This window comes from Elephas maximus, chromosome 25, assembly GCF_024166365.1.
Source record: "Elephas maximus indicus isolate mEleMax1 chromosome 25, mEleMax1 primary haplotype, whole genome shotgun sequence".
Classification (NCBI taxonomy): domain Eukaryota; kingdom Metazoa; phylum Chordata; class Mammalia; order Proboscidea; family Elephantidae; genus Elephas; species Elephas maximus.
Genome location: NC_064843.1, coordinates 67669562 through 67691298, shown reverse-complemented (window position 1 = coordinate 67691298; position 21737 = coordinate 67669562). Strand labels below are relative to the sequence as shown.

At 43.8% G+C, this 21737-nt stretch overlaps 1 protein-coding gene across 2 annotated transcripts in view; it reads left to right on the top strand.

Annotated features, from left to right (window-relative positions):
- APMAP (adipocyte plasma membrane associated protein) overlaps nt 1-21737 on the top strand; it is a 52199-nt gene that overhangs the window by 10210 nt on the left and 20252 nt on the right. Inside the window, exons 2-5 of one of the 2 annotated variants that reach the window (XM_049869569.1) lie at nt 333-449; nt 8558-8673; nt 10835-10927; nt 12815-12931. In XM_049869569.1, the coding sequence (XP_049725526.1) occupies nt 333-449; nt 8558-8673; nt 10835-10927; nt 12815-12931 (443 nt within the window). The remainder of the gene's footprint in view (nt 1-332; nt 450-8557; nt 8674-10834; nt 10928-12814; nt 12932-21737) is intronic. The other variant, XM_049869570.1, reaches the window with a different exon arrangement.

Sequence of the window (21737 nt, the reverse complement as noted above, 5' to 3'; positions counted from 1 at the left end):
TGTTTGTGCTCGTCTTTTGAGTTTGCCCTCTTTAAATTCTGCTAGAGGATTCAAGTGCAGCCCATTATAAAAACTGTCTGGAAAATACCTGGTAAGAGTGACCCACACAGCTAGAAGATTTTAGAACAGAACAAAGGCATGTTTACCAATCTCCGCAAACAGTGACCAAGTTTACTCACAAGGCCTGGAGGTCAGCGGCCTTGCAGTGTGGGGGGCGGGGGGGGGGGGGGCTGCCCCTGTCGGTTGTGTTTGAGAAAGGGCTCAGAAGGTCACATGAGCTTGTCACCAGGTTAGTCTCTGCTGCTCACCTTTGTGTGTTTCATTTCCGGCAGCACTTTTAGTGGCAGAGTCTTCCGAGTGACGCTGTTGATGCTCGCTGTTTCCCTCGCCCTCCCCCTGCTCGGCGCCATGGTGCTGCTGGAGTCTCCCATAGACCCACAGCCTCTCAGGTGAGCTACGCCAGCAGTTTGTGGGGAGGGCTGCTTGGTACATGTAATACCCTGAAATAATTTCTAGGGAATGGAGGGTCTTAATGGTAAGTTACGAGAAATAGAGTTTTGTGATTTCTTTAGGATCCTAGTTCTCATATTGAATTAGATGTTACGCAGAATATATGTGTGATGTTGTCCATGTCTGTAAATCAGCATCAGCTCAACGGCAGTGGGTTTGGCTTGGATCATCCATGTCATAGTTTAAAAAACAAAGCTGTATAAAGCAATAAGAAAACTCAGAAAAATCCAAATAGTTAAGTTAGAGATGGGTAACCTAGGTTCATCGGAAGTGGCAAAAACATCCACAAAAAAAGGTGGAGTTTAAATTTTATCAGCAGATAATTTTTTAATACCTGTGACTAATGTTCTATTTTTCCTAAGTTACTTTTTACCAATGGAGAACTATGAGTAAAGCAGTTCATTTTAATTGAAAAATTAGCACATACCTAGGGAACACATGACATATATTCATATTTGTAATTATAATAGTACAGACCTAGACTTTCCTTGGTTGCGAAGACCTATGACATTGATGTAGAACTGGTGTCAGAAGGGTTGTGCAACCCGGTCGAGTAACTAGACATGTTTCCCCTCGAAACTGCCCAGGAAGGTGAAGCTGCCTGAAGTTTATTTTAAATAAATTTATTATGAAAGGTTTTAAAAATTTCAGGTGAGAACCATTTCTAGCTATAGAGTGAATGGAACATACAACTGAATAATGTGTTGATGTTTTAAAAATAGAGGCTTTATATTGCATTCAACTTAATAAAAATGTATATTCAACACTTAGTATGCTTAAGGTAGGTACCCAGCTGATACAAAGACATAACGAAGACACGGTTCTGACCTTAGGTTGACATATATTTACAGGAATCAGCAACTTTATATTGGATTTAGAATTAGGAAAGATGCAGTGTGCTGTAAAGCACAGTTGGCTAGTGTGAGATTGAGACTGGAAGCAGGCGTGAGGACTGTGGGCAGTTGTGAGTTTTAGCTCTGTGGTTCCTGGTGTGCCAGCGGATCCTCAGGTGTCTGCCTGAAGGGGGCCCGAGGACATAAGGTACCCTCTCAGAAGGGGTCTGGTTCACCATCCCCAGGGGCTCCCAGGATGCTGGGGGAGGGGCTTCTGTCCTGTTAACTCCACTCAGCATATCAAAGGATGTGGCTCAGTCCACACCCCCCATACCTTTTGGGTAATCTGTCTCAAAGGGAGAAGAGAGGGGAGGGTGTCCCCAGGTGAGAATCTAGAACACGGATTAGGAATTTGACCTTGGAAAAGAAGGACACTTCTCCTGCTGATAGAAGAAGAGAAGAGAAGGTGAAGATTGAGTTTTTGAGTTGGTGAGGAGTGGGTTAAGCTTCACTGCCTAAAAAACTTTGACCTCAGTAAAGTAAAAGTGAATTTATATGTGGAAAAAGCGGTGAAAAATTCAAAGGAAAGATAGGCATGTGCCCCTGAGCAGAAACTAAAAGGACACATGGCCCAAGAGGCTCTGAAGAGTGGATTCTATCTGTGCAGGTGAGCTGGTGAGGAGGGCAGAGAGGGGAAACCCAACGAAACCAATGTGGCTGACAGATTGCTCCTGTGGGCTCAGATTTAGGGAATGACTTGCCCTAGAATTGGGAGGATGGGCTCCAAAATGAAGAAGAAAAGCAAAAGACTGGCAGAGAGTGTAAGAACTGAAATGACCTGAGGTTTGGGAAAAATTGCTAATGACTGCAGCAAAAAGGGCTTTAAAGCCTCTTCAGAGCCAAAAGAGCAAGGAAGAGAGAGCCCCACTCTTTGGGGCAAGTGTGCAACATTGTGATGACCGAGAAAGGCAGGAATATTCAGTCTCTGCTCTGCCTCTGTCACCTCTGAAGTGCAGGGTGTGGAGTCAGGCAAAGAGGTGGGGTAGGCATGAGCCTTCAGTGAGTGAATTTTAGTGTGTTTGAGAGTCCATCTCCCAGGATGCTAAGTGACTTGCCTGTGAAACCTTAGACTCAGAAATCTCTGAGAAATCATAGAGAACAGACAGACCAGGGACTGGTTGGGGAAAGAGGAGACAAGTGAACACCCTTCCAGAACGGATTATTATGTGGCTGGCTTCAGTGCTTACAGAGTAAAATTACCAGGAAGGCTGCAGGGCTGTACCAGAAACCTGCTGTTCAACGTGGTGTAGTGTTTTCCCCCTTATTTGGGAGACTAGAGGTATATCATGGACACAGCAAACTGACTTGACTCCATAGGGTGTTTGGCAGCGTCTTTCAGGGCATGCTTTGATGCTGTCAGTGAGACATGAGACGGGAGCAGAGTGAAACATGCTGTCAGGCATGGTTGCGTAGCTGACATCAGAAAGCCTGGGTCACTTCAGTGGGGCCACATGCGGGAGCCGAAATGGTTTAGGCTGACAAGCGTTTCTGAGAACCAGCTCTCTCAGTTTCCACGTCTCTCCCCAATAAAGGAGGTCAGGGGGTATGGACTCTGTGTTTCTCTTACTGTTTTCCCCTGCCAGTCTCCCATGGACCTCCCCTGTGCTTTTTTTTAAAAAAAAAGATTAAAAAATTGTTTTATTAAAGACTACACCCTTCAGTATGGATTATACCTCAATATAAAGTAAAAACAAAAATTCTCACAACTGGACCAATATTGAATATACCACAGACTGCCAGAAGAATGAACAAGTCTGTCTTGGGAGAAGCACAGCCATAGTGCTCCTTGGAAGGGATGATGGCGAAACTTCGTCTCACATACTTTGGACTTGTTATCAGGAGGGACCAGTTCCTGGAGAAGGGCATCATGCTTGGTAGAGGGTCAGTGAAAAAAAGGAAGACCGTTGACAAGATGGATTGACACAGTGGCTGCAAAAATGGGCTCAAACATAGCAGTGATTGGGAGAATGGCACGGGACTGGGCACTGTTTCGTTCTCTTGTACATAAGGCCACTATGAGTCAGAACCAGCTCGGCGGCACCTAACAGCAACAACAGCAAGATCATACAAGAAAACATTTAACCATTTCAGCATTTTTTATGTCTACAGTAGAGTGACATTGGTTACATTCATCATGCTGTGCAGTCATCACCGCTGTTGCCGAATTATTCCACCATTATTAGCAGAAACTCAGTGCCACCTGGACAGTGACTCCCCATTTTCCCTCCCTCCCATCTCTGGAACCCACTAATAAACTTTGGTCTCTTTACATTTGACTGTCTTGTATAAGTGGGATCATATAACATCTGTCCTTTTCTGACTGACTTAGTTAGCAAAATGTCTTTAAGGTTCATCGATGTCGTAGCATGTATCAGGAGTTCATTTCTGTTATGGCAGAGTAATATGCCGTTGTAATAGTGCTCGTGAGGAACCTGCACATGGATCGAGAGGCAGTAGCTCGAACAGAACACGGGGATACTATGTGGTTTAAAGTCAGGAAAGCTGTGCGTTAGGGTTGTATCCTTTCACCATACCTATTCAATCTGTATGCTGAGCACATAATCCGAGGAGCTGGACTATATGAAGAAGAACATGGCATATGGATCAGAGGAATACTCATTAACAACCCGCGATATGCAGATGACACAACCTTGCTTGCTGAAAGAAGAGGACTTGAAGCACTTACTAATGAAGATCAAAGACCACAGCCTTCAGTATGGGTTACACCTCAACATAAAGAAAACAAAAATCCTCACAACTGGACCAATCAGCAGCATCACGATAAACAGAGAAAAGATTTGATGTTATTAAAGATTTCATTTTACTTGGATCCACAATCAATGCCCAAGGAAGCAGCAACTAGGAAATCAAACAGTGCACTGCACTGGGCAAATCTGCTGCAGAAGCCTTTTTTTGGAGTATTAAAAAGCAGAGATCTCACTTTGAGGACTAAGGTACGCCTGACCCAAGCCGTGGTATTTTCATTTGCCTCATATGCGTGTGAAAGTTGGACAGCAAATAAGGAAGACTGAAGAAGAATTGATGCCTTTGAATTATGAAGTTGGCAAAGAATATTGAATATACCATGGACTGCCAAAAGAATGAACAAATCTGTCTTGGAAGAAGTACATCCAGAGTGCTCCTCAGAAGCAAGGATGGTGAGAGTTCGTCTCCGGTACCTTGGACATGTTATCAGGAGTGACCAGTCCCCAGAGAAGGACATCATACTTGGTAGAGGGTCACTGAAAAGGAGGAAGACCCTCAGTGAAATGGTTTGACACAGTGGGTACAACGATGGGCTGAAGCATAACAACAATTGCGAGGATGGTGCAGGACTGGGCAGTGTTTCGCTCTGTTGTACGCTGGGTCACTATGAGTCGGAAGCGACTCGATGGCACCTACCAGCAACAGCAGCATACCATCATATGGATATACCACATTTGTTCATCCACCCATCTGTTGATGTACACTTGGGTTGTGCACTTTGGCTATTTTGAATAGTGCTGCAGTGAACACTGGTGTACAGGTTTCTGTTTTCTCTTAGTGCCCCTGACCATCTATAAAGACTGTTCGTATTTTTTATTTATAACATTTAAGTGTTACAGTTTGATCTTGGTAGTAAGATGTGTACCTTCGATGGTACTATTATACCTTTCAACTGCTAGTAGAATTATCTTTCCTGGTGGTGTAGTGGTTAAGTGCTATGGCTGCTAACCAAAGGGTCGGCAGTTTGAATCCACCAGGCGCTCCTTGGAAGCTCTATGGGGCAGTTCTACTCTGTCCTACAGGGTTGCTATGAGTTGGAATTGACTCGACGGCACTGGGTTTGGTTTTTTGGTTTGGTTGGTCTTTACAACTACGGCAACAAAATCTACTTCCCAAAACATGACTATTTTTTTGACTTAAACTTTACTTTAATAAATGCATTAAACAGCGACTAAAAGCATTCATATACTTCCTTGAAAAATCATCTTGTTTCTTCTGTATGGAAATCCACACTCATTGTGGGGTGTAGGACTGAAATGGCGATTCACGAGCTGATGCACAAGGACCGCCACTGCTTGGCTGTGGCCGAGCCGCGTGGATTCACAGGAGACGCACCACATTTACAGCTCGGCAGCGTTGGCAGGAATATTTAATAAGTTTGTTCACAGAAGGAAGATTAAAGAGTGATCCTGATCAGTTAGAACCACGAGGAGAAACAGGATAAAATTTAAAATTGACCATATAAAGGCCCATATTTGTATTAAAAAATGTCAGCGGCACACGCAGAGATCTGGCAAGAGCTCCGTGTGGCCTGACTCTCCAGGGAAGCCTCTGCTTCTTGCCTGTACCACCCAGTGGTACGCCTGTGGGGCCCTGCACTGGTTGGTGGCTGTCGTGCTGCAAGGGGGCAGAGAGGGTTTTTCCTTCTCTCCCTGCTACAGTTATTCCTGGGGTTCCTTGTGAGCAGGGACTGTGGACTACAGACTGGTGAGTTTAGTTCAGCAAACACTTATTGAGTACATGCTGTATGTAGGGAATTAGGCAAAGACCAAGGACTCCGGGGCAGAGAATGGCTGAGCGTCTGCTGTGGGCCCCTCTGTCCTCGGGCCATGTGCCTGTTCCTGTTGTATAATCCTCACAGGAACATCCGACGTGAGGAGGGAGGTGCAGCTGCGAGGCATGACCTTCCCGAGGTCAGAATTTGAACCTATGTGTGTGTGACTCCATAGCCCAGCATCTTTTCACCAAAGCATGCGGACCACTTCCACAAGTGCCTCCCTTTTCTCCTCTGGAAATAAAACTTGTTAGTTAAACTAGGAATGGTTTTTAAAAGCAGGTAGAACAGATAAGGGTGACGGTTGAACAACATGGTGAACATGAAGTCACTGAACTGTACATGTCAAGATTATTGGAACGGCAAATGTTTTGTTACCTATATATTTACCACAATTAAAAAAAAAAAAAAAAAAGCAGGTGGAAAGCCACCATTGGGAGGCAGGGCAGAGAGCGAAGGAGGGGACTTCATTTGGGGATTCTGTGCCGTCTCCTGAGCAGGTGCCTAGTCAGATGACGTGGCCGGGAGTGAAGTGCATTGCCTGGAAGGGAGGGAGGAGGCAGGGCAGAGAGCTTTCCCCTCTTGGGACACCCTCAACCACCGCTGCCCCTTGCTTGGCTAGGAAACCAAGGGCAAGCGGGGAGGGAATTGGAAAATGCTCTGTTACGGATTCAATTGTGTCCCCCAAGAGATACGTTGAAGTGGTGAACCTGTACTTGCCCTCCTCACTGTCTCCCTCTCTCCCTCCATCTATCCCTTCCTTCTGCAGTAGTCACTGGGTTCCTCCTGTGTGCCATGTAGCTTCCAGCAGAGAAAAACACAGACGCAATCCCTGATCTCATGGAGCATGTATCCAGTGGGGACAGACAGACAGGAAACATAACAAGAAGTAAATTACATAGCGTGTGAGCAAGTGACACATGCAATGAAAAGTAGAGCAGGGCAGGGGGGCCAGGCTGGGTGGTGACTATTAAAGTGGGTGGTTAGAGTGGGCCTCACCGAGGTGAGAGTTGAGCCCAGAGGGGCTGTTGAGGGAGTTAACGTTCCAGGTGGAGGGGACAGCCAGCGCAAAGGACTTAAGGTGGGAGAGGTTTGGTGCATTCAAGAAACAGCAAGTAGAGGCCAGAGCAGCTGGAGTGGAGCAAGCCAGGGGGAGAGGAGGAGAGGGAGCGAGAGGGGTGACATGCAAGATTCTGTAGGGCCTGAGAGGCCCCAAAAGGACTTTAGACCGTTGCAGGGCTTGAGCAGACAAGTGATGTGACCTGTCTTTATTTCAGAAGGTTCACGCTGGCTTCTGTGTTGAGACTAGACTGTGGTACCAGGGAGGAGCAGGAGGCCATTGTGGCAATCCAGGGGAGAAGATGGTGGCTTGAAGCAGAGTGGTAGCAGAGGAATGCCGGTGCAGTGTTCAGTGATGTGTGATTTGAAGGTGGCAGAGGAATGCCGGTGCAGTGTTCAGTGATGTGTGATTCTATGGTAGCAGGTGGATCTGGAGAAGTAACACATTCACGTGTGGGTGGGGTTGACTGAGCAGAGGGAAAGATTCTGGAGTGTGGCTTTGTGCTGGGGAGAAGGGGCCCTGTGCCTGGTAGAGGGCTGTCTTTAGAGAAAAGCCCGGGTGACCCATGCCACTAGACAGGCGGAGGCAGAGCTTACCTTGGCGTGCCGGATGTCAGGCCGTGGGGAGCTGTGGGCAGTACCTGTGCTCTCTTTTCTCTGAAGCAGGAAGCAAGGCTGTCGGCTGGTGGAGGAGCCCGGCAGTCTGAGGTGAGCAAGGTGTGAAGTGTCCACACTACTGCCTCCATCTCAGTTGGATGTTAACGGCTGGACAGCCTCTGGACAAATGAATACCAGGTCTTGGTCCCCTAGGACTGCCGTAACAAAATAGTACAGAATAGGTGGCTTTAAAGAACAGAAATGTGTTGTCTCACAGTTCTGGAGGCCGGAAGTCCAAATCAGGGCATTGGCCATTTTGATTCCTTCTGACAGCTCTGAGAGAGAAACTGTTCCTAGCTTCTTGTGGCTTCTGCCAATCCTTGGTGTTTCTTGGCTGGCATGTACCCCCGTTGTCACGTGGCTGTCCTTCCTCTGTCTATCTCTGTTACTGTGTCTGTTGTCCTTGTTTATAAGACAGCACTCAGATGTGGTAGGGCCCACCTGCTCCAGTATGACCTCTGTTAACTGATAACATCTTCAAAGACCCTAGATCCAAACAAGGTCAGGTTCACAGGTCCCAGGGGTTAGGACTTTACGATATCTTTTTGGAAAACACAGTTCAGTCTTTGACACAGGCTTGTATAAATTGGAGGGTTCCAGGAGGTTTAGCCTCCTGTGAGGCATTGTGAGGCGCTGGATGGGTGACAGAGGAGTGCGGGTAGCCTGGAGGACTGCAGGGGCACAGGTACTGTCAGGTGATAGGTGCCTGTCGAGCTGATCATTGAATGAGGACCAAGGCCTGGCACCAGCCAGAGTTATATCTTTATTTTTGTTTTGTATATGACCTTTTCTGATGTCCTAGAGCAGTTTTTTTTCTTACGCTTTGTGTTTCTGGCAACTGAGGGTATTATTGGAATGTTTCTTATAAACAAATTACTATAACTGCGTTATTTTACAGTTTCAAAGAACCTCCTTTCTTGCTTGGTGTTCTGCATCCAAATACAAAGTTGCAACAGGCCAAAAGGCTATATGAAAATCAACTTATTGGGCCAGAGTCCATAGCACATATTGGGGGTAAGTATACCCTGGGCCCACAGAGTCTGATGCTATGGGGCCTTTGAGGCTGCCTGCTGCTGTAAGGGGTGGACTCTGTGGGAGCAACCCATAGTGGTAGCTGCTGCTGGGGTGGGGGCTCTGGATATCCTTCTTAGCTCCACTGAGGGGGACCTAGATGTCCTTCTTACCTCCATCAGGGATGGAGAGGGGCCCTGGACATTATTTTTCACTCTACTGGGGGCTGGTGGGACCTGGACATCCGTCTTGGCCCCAGGGGTGCCGCTTGTCAAGCAGGCTGCTCCAGAGGGGTGTGCTCACTGGCTCTTTCTGGGTGCTGGCCTCTCAGTTGCTGTGTTGCTCTAGTACCAGGTGATTTTCAGTTCACCTCTGTGGAGCGCTTCCTTCAGTTTGAAGTGTCAGGCTCATTAAAATGAGAGGAAAAAGGCAGAATACAGACATTGGTGATTGATTCATTTATCAGAGTTTGTCAGTAGGTGTTACTTGGCAGATGTCCTTGCTCAGCTGTTTGCCTTTCTGTAGATTTCATTTAGAAATGAAGATGAATGGTTTGTAGTCTTCCCACTGTAAAGCTCACTTTGGTAGGTACGTGTCAGGGTATGTTCATGGTAATCATCTTTTTCACATTTCACACTGAAAACTAGAATTGGCTTGATTCTAATAAGGAGAGCATTTTCTACCTGTTAAAATAGGAATTAAGCTTATGAATTAAAAAAATAAAGTTAATGAAAATATTTATAGACTTAAAATAGTGTGAGGATTTACAAGCAACTTGGACGTGTCCCTCATCATTCTGAAATCCCAGTATCAGCAAAACAGCTGTGGATCTGAGTGTCCAGTTTTCTTACACAAGTAGTCCCCGATGGCGGCGTGTTTGCATTATGACAAACCACACTTATGACCCTCTGTGTTTTTCTACATTTTATTCTTAGTAATATGTACTACATACAATATCAAAATATATCTGTAAGTTCATGTGAAGTTTCCAACCCCCAAACATCAGATTTATAAAGATACCAATAATAAAAGACAACAATAATGAAAACTAAAAAAAACAAGATGATTGACTTAAGTCAGAACCAATTTAGGACGAAGTTGTCGGAACGGAGCCCTGTCATAAGTCGGGGACTACCTGTTTTTCTTTTTAAAGACAGGTCAGTAGCCACCCCTCTACTTGTATTTGACCACCTCCTGTTCCCAGCTCCTGCTGTTTGACATGGAACCCAAAGACTAGCACGTTCGGTAGATTTTTTGTTGTTGTTGCTATGTTTCAAGAGAGATAGTATTTCATGATGTGTAGGATGTTTATTGACAGAACTTTTCAATTTTGCTTAAAAAGAAAATGACAATTTATTAGTAAATGATGTTAGCTTTTCCTTGGTGAAAAATCACATATTGATATTTAACAGTGGAACTTACAGGAGTGAAGTGCAGTCAGTGTTCTGTTCTTGCTGCTCACAGAGAGCACTTTCCCCTCCCACTTGGCTTGACCGCTCATTGCACTTCTTCACCAGCTCTTGCCTTTTTCTCTTTCCCCACACTGAAGGAGCTGGTTGTCCTCTCAGTGGCATTTCTGATAAGGCACTATGGGGTTTCTTGGGTCACCTGGCTGTGAGTGTGGCCCACAGGGTCCCCCAAGGGCTGATGCTGCAGCCTTGTTTGGACGTCGTCATGGTGGGTGGGTGGCTGGTGTGATGCTGGCAGTGGAGGGAGGGCCTAGCCTCAGAGGAAAGCACATGGGGAGAATAATTGTGCTTTAATTTTATTCTGGAAGACTTCCTAATTGGGTATAACCAACATTAGCAGCAGTCACTGACACGCGGCCGACATGAACACATGCCCCGGCCTCTGAGTGGCAGGGTTGGAGCCATGCTCTTTCTGGAGAGTGGACGATCCCCCTAGTTTCCTGTTGTGGGCTGGGGCTTCTGCACCCTTGCTCCTCAGTAAGGCTGCAGTCCACACACCAGTCCTCTAGCCCCACGGGCCAGTCACTGCAAGGCTTTAAGGGTGTTTATTTCCAGACAGCACTTCATTCTCAGAGCTGCTGTCTCCTCTCTGGAGACAAAAGCATAAGTAAGCCGCCTCTGTTGTAGAAGAGTGGTGTGGTCGTGGTTCTGTAGGCTGCCCTGTCATGCTCTTATCCTTTTCATTTTTTAAACAGATGCCATGTTTACTGGTACAGCAGATGGCCGGATCGTGAAACTTGAAAATGGCGAGGTAGAGACGATTGCCCAATTTGGCACCGGCCCGTGCAGTAAGTTGATGACACACCCAGGACTTTAGTTTCCTGCCATCTTTAGAGAGCTGTCAGATGGTCCCCTGGGACAGCCAGGACCCCTGGCCATCGGACAGACAGGGCATGACTCAGGGTGCCTGCTTCTCACCCTCTGGTCGCGGCTTCGTGCCAGACGGCGTGTTGGTACCTGCTGATTACTTCTTGGGTCCCCGCCCCTTGCCATCAGCTCAGGCCCGTGTGTGACTTGGAGAAGGTTATTGGGTGTTGACATCAGAGAGAGCACTGCTGTAGAAAAGCACTTGGCTCTGCCGTGAGTTGGATGTTGAAACGGAACTCCTGCATTAACCTCTGAGGAATTTCACAGTGTCATTCAAAGGGACACTATCCTTCAGTCACTCTGGTATTTAAAAACTACAGTAGATGAATCTTACTGCTTAAAAAGTGGTAGCCAACAGAGTTCTTTCTTATTTTATTATGACAAAACATATATAACAGAAAGTTTGCTGTTTTAACCATTTTTAAGTGTATAATTCAGTGACATTAATTACATTCCTTATGTTGTACAACCATCCCCACTATTTGCAGGAATTTTTCATCATCCTAAACAGAAACTCAGCAGTAACCCTTAGGCAGTGACTTTGTTTTTCTCCTTCCCCCCAGCACCTGGTAACCACTGATAAACTTCAGTCTCTATGCCTTGCCTATTCTAGTTAATTTCATATAAGTGGACTCATATACAATATTTGTCCTTCTGTGTCTTATTTCACTCAGCATAATAATGCTTTCAAGGTTCATCCATATTGTAGTATGTATCAGGACTTCATTTTCTTTATGACTGAGTAATACTCCATCGTATATGTGTATGAAGAGCCCTGGTGGCACAGTGGTTAAGCACTTGGCTGCCGAACGAAAGGTCAGCAGGTTGAAGCCATCAGCTGCTCCACAGGAGAAAGAAGTGGCAGTATTGGAAAGATTTACAGCCTTGGAAACCCTGTGGGGCCGTCCGACCCTGTCCTGTCGGGTCGCTGTGAGTCGGAATCCACACGACGACAGTGGGTTTGCTTTAGTTTTTGGTATATATGTACTACATTTTGTTTATCCATTCATTTGGTGATGTGCACAGACTTACCACCTATCAGCCATCATTTACTAATAGCTGCAATGTTTTTGTAAAAATGCACCCAACAGAAAGATACAAAGAACAAAGCAAAAGTCATCTCAGAGTCCTCTCAGGTATAACTGCTATGAATATTTTAGTGAATAACTTTTCAGACCTCTTTCTGTTAATGGACACTCACACATACCCACCCACAGTTATATATAATGGAGATGTATATACATTTCTTTTTTTCCACACCATATTGTGGCAGTAAACACCCTGCAGTAGGCACCTGGCAGTAATCAGTAAGCTCTTGGCAATAAACATGCGTTGCCACAAGGTTAAAAAGAGCTTAGTAATGGAGCAGGAGAATGAACCTAAGGGGTAAAATAACAGTTCTCCCTTTATGTCGGGTGGAGAAGAGAGTGTCACTCTCACACCCGGCACAAGTATTCAGGGCAGGCCGTTGGGCTTAAACTCCCAGTGGAGGTTCTGGGAGGATTCCGGAGCCACTCCAGGGTCCTGATTTTATCCCTTGAGGTAGCTGTTGGATTCTCCGATGCTGATGTGAGCAGGCTCTGTGCCCAGATTTTTGGGACTCCCTCTGACCGTGGGTTGTCTTCAGATGTCCTAAGGAGGCTGGAGTACTAGATGGGGGCAGTGCTAGTGCTACTGCAGTAGTTTTAGTTTTGCCAGATTGTGTGTGATGTTTATTTACAAAGGGACAGGTGAGGCGTTTGGACACGGAGGAGAGCATAGGTAGGATCTTGGACCAGCTCTCAATTCCTGTCTCTCTGTTTTCCTAGGAACCCGAGATGACGAGCCTGCCTGTGGAAGACCTCTGGGCATCCGGGCGGGGCCCAATGGGACCCTTTTTGTGGCTGATGCCTATAAGGGACTATTTGAAGTAAATCCCTGGAAACGTATGTGACAGCATCTTATATTCTCTGTGGTGATTTCAGATCTTTTAAACAAAATGCATATATGCAGATTTAATAGAATTTGTTGGAAATGCAGTCTGAATAGTAATGAGCGTATTCCCTGCAAGTACTGGCTGGTAGTAAACACCCCGTAACTCCTGTCCGTGACAGCATGTGATATTGCCCTGTTTTCCCCTGGCATCTGTGTTTTATCTGCAGGTCTCAGATTGTCGCATTTTGGGGATGTTTGACCGTGAAGATTTGTCCTACCTTTTCTGTTTGTCTTCTGTTTCTCAGTCTTCTCCTGTGTCCTGCCCCTTTGTCTCTGTCTCTCTGCGTTTCTCCTTTTCTCCAGCTCCTCCTCCTGTTTCTGCCCCTCGGCTGGCCATGTCACCTTCAGCCAGTGTTACCATATTCGCTATAGGTACTTTATTGTATGGAGACTTACGCTACAAGGGAGCCCGGTGTCGTGGGTGATGGCACAGGGGCCTGAGCTCAGGCTCTGCAGACTGCCCACCTCAGGTACACCCCAGCTCTGCTGTCTCCTGGCTCTGTGATGATGCACATTATGGAGCCTTTGCTGAAAACACAGGCGGAATGATAGCGCTTACCTCATAGGAGGGTTTAAAGGGGATTTCATGGAAAGAGCTTAACCCATTAAACTCATTACCATCAGGTCAATTCCGACTCATAGCGTCCCTGTAGGACAGAGTAGAACTGGCCCCACAGGGTTTCCAAGGCTGTAAACCTTTGTGACAGCAGACTGCAACATCTTCCACGGTTCAAACCACCAGCGTTTCCATTAGCAGCCGAGTGCTTAACCACTGTGCAGCCATGGCTTCTGGGGAGAGCTTAGTACTCAATAAATGTTTGGTTCTATTAGTTCTGAAAACTTGCTACCACTGCTGCTAGTGGTAGTTGTTGTTAGGTGCCATCGGGTTGGCTGTAACTTACGGCGACCTTATGTATAAGAGAAGGAAATGTTGCCTGGTCCTTTGCCATCCTCACAGTCATTTGTATGTTTGAGCTGATTGTCGCAGCTACCGTGTCAATCCCTGTCTCTTTTTTCGCGGACCCTCTACTTTGCTGTCTTTCTCCAGTGATTGATCCTTCCCAATGACATATCAAAGTAAGCAAGATGAAGTCATACCATCCTCACACCTAAGGTGCATTCTGGCTGTACTTCCTCCAAGACGGATTTGTTAGCTCTTCTTACAATCCAAGGTATATTCGGTATTTGTTGCCAAGGTCAGGATTCCAAGATGCCAGTTCTTTAGTGTTCCTTTTTTATTGCCCAGCTTTCATATGCATATGAGGCAATTGAAAATACCATGGCTTGGATCAGACACACCTTCGTCATCCAAGTGATGTCTTCGCTTTTTAACCCTTTCAGGAGGTCTTTTGCGGCAGATTTGATTTTTTTTTTTTAAATTGTGCTTTAAGTGAAAGTTTACAAATCAAGTCAGTCTCTCATACAAAAACTTATATACACCTTGCTATGTACTCCTAGTTGGTCTCCCCATAATGAGACAGCACACTCCTCCTCTCCACCCTGTATTCCCTGGGGTGCGTTCAGCCATCTCCTGCCCCCCTCTGCCTTCTCATCTCACCTCCAGACAGGAGCTGCCCACATAATCTCACGTGTCTACTTGAGCCAAGAAACTCTTTCCTTACCAGTATCATTTTCTGTCTTATAGTCCAGTCCAATCCCTGTCTGAAGAGTTGGCTTTGGGAATGGTTCCAGTCTTGGGCAAACAGAAGGTTCGGGGAACATGACCTCCGGGTTCCTTCTAGTCTCAGTCAGACCATTAAGTCTGGTCTTTTTATGAGAATTTGAGGTCTGCATCCCACTGTTCTCCTGCCTGCTCAGGGGTTCTCTGTTGTGCTCCCTGTCAGGGCAGTCATCAGTTATAGCTGGGCACCATCTCGTTCTTCTGGTCTCAAGCTGATGGAGTCTCTGGTTTATGTGGTCTTTTCTGTCTCTTGGGCTCATAATTACCTTGTGTCTTTGGTGTTCTGCATTCTCCTTTACTCCAGATGGGTTGAGACCAGTTGATGCATTTAGATGGCCGCTTGCTAGCATTTAAGACCCCAGATGCCACTCACCAAAGTAGGATGTAAAATGTTTTCATAATACATTTTGTTATGCCACTTGACCTGGATGTCCCCTGAAACCATGGTCCCCAGACCCCCGCCTGCTACTTTTGCCTTTGAAGTGTTCCATTGTGTTCAGGAAACTTCTTTGCTTTTGGTTTAGTCCAGTTGTGCTAACCTCTCCTATATTGTCTGTTGTCTCTCCCTTCACCTAAAATAGTTCTTGTCTACTATCTAATTAGTGAATACCCTACTCCCTCCCACACCACCCTTGTAGCAATCAAAGAATATTTTCTTCTGTGTTTAAACTATTTCTCTAGTTCTTATAATAGTGGTCTCATACAATATTTGTCCTTTTGTGACTGACTAATTTCACTCAGCCTAATGCCTTCCAGGTCACTCCATGTTATGAGATGTTTCCTGGATTCATCGTTTTTCTTTATGGTTGTGTAGTATTCCATTATGTAAATATACCATAATTTATCCATTCATCTTGAAGGGTACTTTGGTTGCTTCCGTCTTTTTGCTATGGTAAACAATGCGGCAGTGAACATGGGTGTGCATGTATCTGTTTGTGTAAAGGCTCGTATTTCTCTAGGATATATTCCCAGGAGCAGGATTGCTGGATCATATAGTAGCTCTATTTCTAGCTTTCTAAGGAAGCGCTGAATCGATTTCCAAAGTCCTTGTACCATTTTGCAGTGTATAAGCGTTCCAGTCTCTCCACAACCTCTCCAACATTTATTATTTTGTGTTTTTTGGATTAGTGCCAGCCATGTTGGAGTGAGAGAGTATCTCATTGTAGTTTAGATTTGCAATTCTCTAATGGCTAATGATCATGAACAGTTCCTCATGTATCCATTAGTCACCTGAATGTCTTCTTTGGTGAAGTGTCTGTTCATATTCTTTGCCCATTTTTTAATTGGCTTGTCTTTTTGTTGTTGAGTTTTTGCAGTATCATGTAGATTTTAGAGATCAGATGCTGATTGGAATTATTGTAGCCAAAAATTTTTTCCCAGTCTGTAGGTAATCTTTTCACTCCTTTGGTGAAGTCTTTGGATGAACATAAGTGTTTGATTTTTAGGAGTTCCCAGTTATCTAGTTTCTCTTCTGTGTTTGTGCGTTGTTAGTAATGTTTTGTATACTGTTTATGCCATGTATTAGAGCTCCCAGCATTGTCCCTATTTTTTCTTCCATGATCTTTATTGTTTTAGATTTTATATTTAGGTCTTTGATCCATTTTGAGTTCGTTTTTGTGCATGGTTTGAGGTATGAGTCTTACTTTTTCACAGATGGATATCCAGTTTGCCAGTACCATTTGTTAAAGAGACTGTCTTTTCCCATTTAACAGACTTTGGGCCTTTGTCAAATATCAGCTGCTCATATGTGGATGGATTTATGTCTGGATTCTCAATTCTGTTCCACTGGTCTATGTATCTGTTGTTGTACCAGTACTAGGCTGTTTTGACTACCGTAGTGGTATAATATGTTCTAAAATCAGGTAGTACGAGGCCTCCCACTTTGTTCTTTTTCAGTAATGCTTTACTTCTCCGAGGCCTCTTTCCCTTCCACATGAAGTTGGTGATTTGTTTCTCCATCTCATTAAAAAATGTCGTTGGAATTTGAATCGGAATTGCATTGTATCCGTAGATGTCTTTTGGTAGAACAGACATTTTTACAACATTGAGTCTTCCTATCCCTGGGCAAGGTATGTTTTTCCACCTATGTAGGTCTTTTTTGGTTTCTTGCAGTAGCGTCTTGTAGTTTTCTTTGTATAGGTCTTTTATGTCCTTCTGGTTAGATTTATCCCTAACCTAAGTGTTTTATCTTCTGGGGAGCTACTGTAAATGGTATTGATTTGGTGATTTCCTCTTCAATATTCTTTTTGTTGGTGTAGAGGAATCCAACTGATTTTTGTATGTTTATCTTGTATCCTTATAATCTGCTGAACTAGTAGTTTCAGTAGTTTTCTTGAGGATTCTCTAGGGTTTTCTGTATATAAGATCATGTCATCTGCAAATAGAGATACTTGTACTACTTCCTTGCCAATCTGGATGCCCTTTATTTCTTTATCTAGCCTAATTGCTCTGGTTAGGGCCTCCAGCACAATGCTGAATAAGAATGGTGATAAAGGGCATCCTTGTCTGGTTCCTGTTGTCAAGGGGAGTGCTTTCAGACTTTCACCATTTAGGATGATGTTGGCTATTGGCTTTGTATAATTGCCCTTTGTTATGTTGAGGGATTTTCCTTCTATTCCTATTTTGCTGAGAGTTTTTATCATGAATGAGTGTTGGACTTTGTCAAATGCCTTTTCTACATCAATTGATAAAATCATGTGATTCTCTTCTTTTATTTATGTGATGATTACATTGATTTTTTTTCTAATGTCGAATCTTTCCTGAATACCTGGTATGAATCCCTCTTGATCATGGTAAATCTTTTTTTTTTTTTTTGGTTTGTTGAATTCTATCGGCTAGAATTTTATTGAGGATTTTTGAGTTTAAGTTCATGAGGAATCTAGGTCTGTAATTTTCTTTTTTTGTGGTGTCTTTACCTGGTTTTGGTATCAGGGATATGCTGGCTTCATAGAATGAGTTTGGGAGTATTCCGTCCTTTTCTATGCTCTGAAATACCTTTAGTAGTAGTGATGTGAACCCTTCTCTGAAAGTTTGGGAGAATTCTCCAGTGAGGCTGCCAGGGCCAGGGCTTTTTTTTTTCTTTTTGTTGGGAGTTTTTAAATTACCTTTTCAGTCTCTTGTTATAGGTTTATGTGGTTCTACCTCTGTTTGTGTTAGTTTAGGTAGGTAGTGTGTTTGTGGAAATCCATCAATTTCTTTTCAAATTTGTTAGAGTGCAGTTTTTAAAAGTAACCTGATATGATTCTTTTAATTTCAGTTGGATCCGTTGTGATATCACCTCTTTCGTTTTTTGGGGGGGGGGGGGGGGGGGCGGGGAGGGTATTTGTTTCTTCTCCTGTTTATCTTTTGTCAGTTTGGCCAGTGGTTTATCGATTTAGTTAATTTTTTCAAAGAACCAGCTTTTCATCTTACTAACCCTTTCAGTTGCTTTTCTGTTCTCTATTTCATATAATTCTGCTCTGATTTTTATTATTTCCTTTATTCTGGTGCCTGAGGGTTTCTTTTGTTGCTGTCTTTCTGTTTGTTCAAGCTGTAGGGATAATTCTTTGATTTTGACTCATTCTTCTGTTTGGATGTGTGCATGTATTGCTATAAATTGATCTCTGAGCACTGCTTTTGCTGTGTCCCAAAGGTTCTGATAGGAAGTGTTTTCATTCTCATTGGATTCTATGAATTTCTTTATTCTGTCCTTAATTTCTTCTATAACCCAGTGGGTTTTGAGCAAGGTGTTGTTCAGTTTCCATGTGTTTGATTTCTTTTCCCCGCTTTTTTCTGTTATTGATTTCTACTTTCATGGCTTTATGGTCAGAGAAGATGCTTTGTAATATTTCGATGTTTTGGATTCTGTTAAGGCTTGCTTTATGACCTAATACATGGTCTGTTCTAGTGAATGTTCCATATGCATTGGAAAAGAAAGTATACTTGGCTGCTGTTGGGTGGAGTGTTCTTCATACGTCTGTGAGGTCAAGTTGATTCATCATGGTATTTAGATCTTCCATATCTTTATTGGAAACTGTGGTGGCATAGTGGTTAGCAGTTACCACTGCTAACCAAAAGGTTGGCAGTTCCAGTCCACCAAGGTACTCCTTGGAAGCTCTATGGGGCAGTTCTACTCTGTCCTGTAGGGTCACTATGAGTCAGAATTGATTTGACAGCAGTAGGTTTGTTTTTTTGGTTTTCGTGTTTTTATTGAGCTTCTTTGTGAATGTTCTGTTCTTCACTAAAAGTGGTGTGTTAAAGTCTCCTCCTATCATTGTGAGGCTGTCTGTCTCGCTTTTCAACGGTGTTAGAGTTTATGTATTTTGAAGCCCTGTCGTTGGGTGGGTAAATATGTAATATGGTTATATCCTCCTGGTACATTGTCCCCTTAGTCATTATATAGTGTCCTTCTGTATCCTTTGTGGTGGATTTAACTTTAAAGTCTATTTTGTGAGAAATTAATATTGCTACTTCTGTTCTTTTTTGATTGTTGTTTGCTCGATATTTTTTCCATCCTTTGAGTTTTTGTTTGTTTGTGTCTTTAAGTCTAAGGTGTGTCTCTTGTAGGCAGCGTATAGATGGATCTTTTTTTTTTTTTAACCCATTCTGCTGCCTTCTGCCTCTTTATTGGTGCATTCAGTCCATTTACATTCAGCATAATTATGGATAGGTATGTGTTTAGTGCCGTTTTTTTGTGTGTTGTTGACAGTTTCTTTTTTCTGCTTCATTTTTTGTGCTGGGAAGTTTTTCTTTATATATTTTTTTCTCTTTTTCATTGTTGTTGATTTTGTTTTTGCTGAGTTCTTATGTTTTTCTTGTATTTTATTTTGATGTGTAGGATTGGTAGCCTCCTTTGTGGTTACCTTAATATTTACCCCTATTTTTCTAAGTTTAAACCTAATTTTATTTCTTTATGTTGCCTTAACTTCCTCTCCATATGAAAAGTCTATGACTACATTTCTTAATTCCTCTTTTTTGATTAAATGTTGTCATCTTTTACATAATGACATTGCTGTTTCCCTGTTTTGCGTGTTTTTTTATCTTGATTTATTTTTGTGATTTCCTTGTCTGGGTTGACATCTGACGGCCCTGTCCATTGTTCTAGTCTTGGGTTGATACCTGATATTATTCATTTTCTAACCAAAGATCTCCCTTTAGTATTTCTTTTAGTTTTGGTTTGGTTTTTATGAATTCACTAAACTTCTGTTTATCTTGAAACGTCCTAATTTTGCCTTAATATTTGAGAGACAGTTTTTTTTTGGATGTATGATTCTTGGCTGGCAGTTTTTTTACTTCAAGGCTTTATATATGTCATCCCATTGCCTGCATGGTTTCTGCTGTGTAGTCCGGGCTTATTCTTATTGACTCTCCTTTGTAGGTGACTTTTCATTTATCCCTAGCTGCTCTTAAAATTCTCTCTTTATCTTTGGTTTTGGCCAGTGTGATTATAATATGTCTTGGTGACTTTCTTTTGGGATCTGCCTTGTTTGGGGCTCGATGAGCATCTTTGATAGGTATCTTCTTACCTTTCATGGTATTGGGGAAGTTTTCACCCTGCAAATCTTCAACAATTCTCTCTCCGTTTTCTGTTCTCCCTTGCTTCTGGTACTTCAGTTACTCATAGGTTATTTCTCTTGATAGAGTCGCACAGCGTTCTTAGGTTTTCTTCATTTTTTAAATTCTTTTATTTACTTTTTCTTCTAATATATTGGTGCCAAGTGTTTTATCTTCAGTCTCAGTAATTCTGACTTCTTTTTCCTCAGTTCTGCTCCTCTTTCTATTGAGTTGTCTAACTCTGAAATTTTATTGTTAATCTTGTGAGTTTCTGATTGCTGTCTCTCTGTGGATTCTTGCAGCCTATTAAATTTTTCATTATGCTCTTGAATAACCTTCTTGATTTCCCCCACTATCTTATCTGTGTGTTCCTTGGCTTGTTCTGCATTTTGCCTCATCTCCTTCCTGATCTCTTGAAGAGTTTTGTAAATTTATCTTTTGTATTCTGCCTCTGGTATTTCCAGGAATACCTCTTCGTCCAGAAGATTCTTTGATTCTTTGTTTTGAGAGCTTTTTCGAATGGTCATGGTCTTTGATATTGACTGTTGTCTCCAAGCCATCTGTAAGTTATTGTATTAATTTATGTTTGCTTACTGTATCCTAGCTTCTTGCTTTGCTTTTTTTAGATATTCCCAAATAGGCTGCTTGAGAGAGCTAGCTTGATAATTTGCACCTTTGAAGCTCTAATGTCCTGTCACCGGATGGCTAGAGCTGTTACCGTGTATATTAGCCTAGGAGTCCATTCACCTTTCTTGTATGGATACAGCTCAGGTATCCAGGTAGTTGGTCATCAAGTGTGTGGTGCAGGTTCTGTCCTACAGTCTTAGAGGGGCAAGGGTGATTGGTGTAGGAATAGGTACCTGGTTGCAGCAGGGGTTCATGCCCTGAGCAAGGCAGGGGGCTGACAACCTTCCCCGAGTGTCTGTGAGGAAGGCGCATCCCTGTTCCCTAGAGCCCGTAGGTGGTTCAGCTCTGCAGCTGGACCATGGGCATCCAGTGCTTTTGGTTGTAGGGACTGGGAGGCATCACTTATCCTTCGACCCCTGTTGAGGCTGGCTAGGTAGCATGGGTGGAGCCATCAGTCCTCAGGCCCAATGTGGGTAGGTGATGACGCTTTTTAATAGGCAGGGTGGTGTCAAATGTCAAAAAACTGCCTCTCCACCACATAGCTGAAACAGTTGAAGCCAGATCTTAGGCTACATACACTGTTGCAGTCTGCCAACCAGGGCCTAAGCTCCTGAAATGGGTCCCCACAGGTCTGTGCAGGGGTGAAAGGCATTCAGAGTCCGTGGACCATTTGTGCCTGGACAGGAGGCACTTCTGTCCTGAGTTCCCAGCTTAGGGGAGCTGGAAGATTATCTTTTCTCCCAGGTGTTACTTTATTCCTTCTCCAAGGCTGGGAGAATGGCTCAGGACGTGCAGCAGGACCTATCTCAGGTCCAGGGAAATCGACAGCCACTGAAGCCGGCTTTGAGGCTAGGGGCACGGTAAATTAGATGCACCTACTTACCTTTTGCCGAGGGTGCTGTTCTTCTCTGATTCTG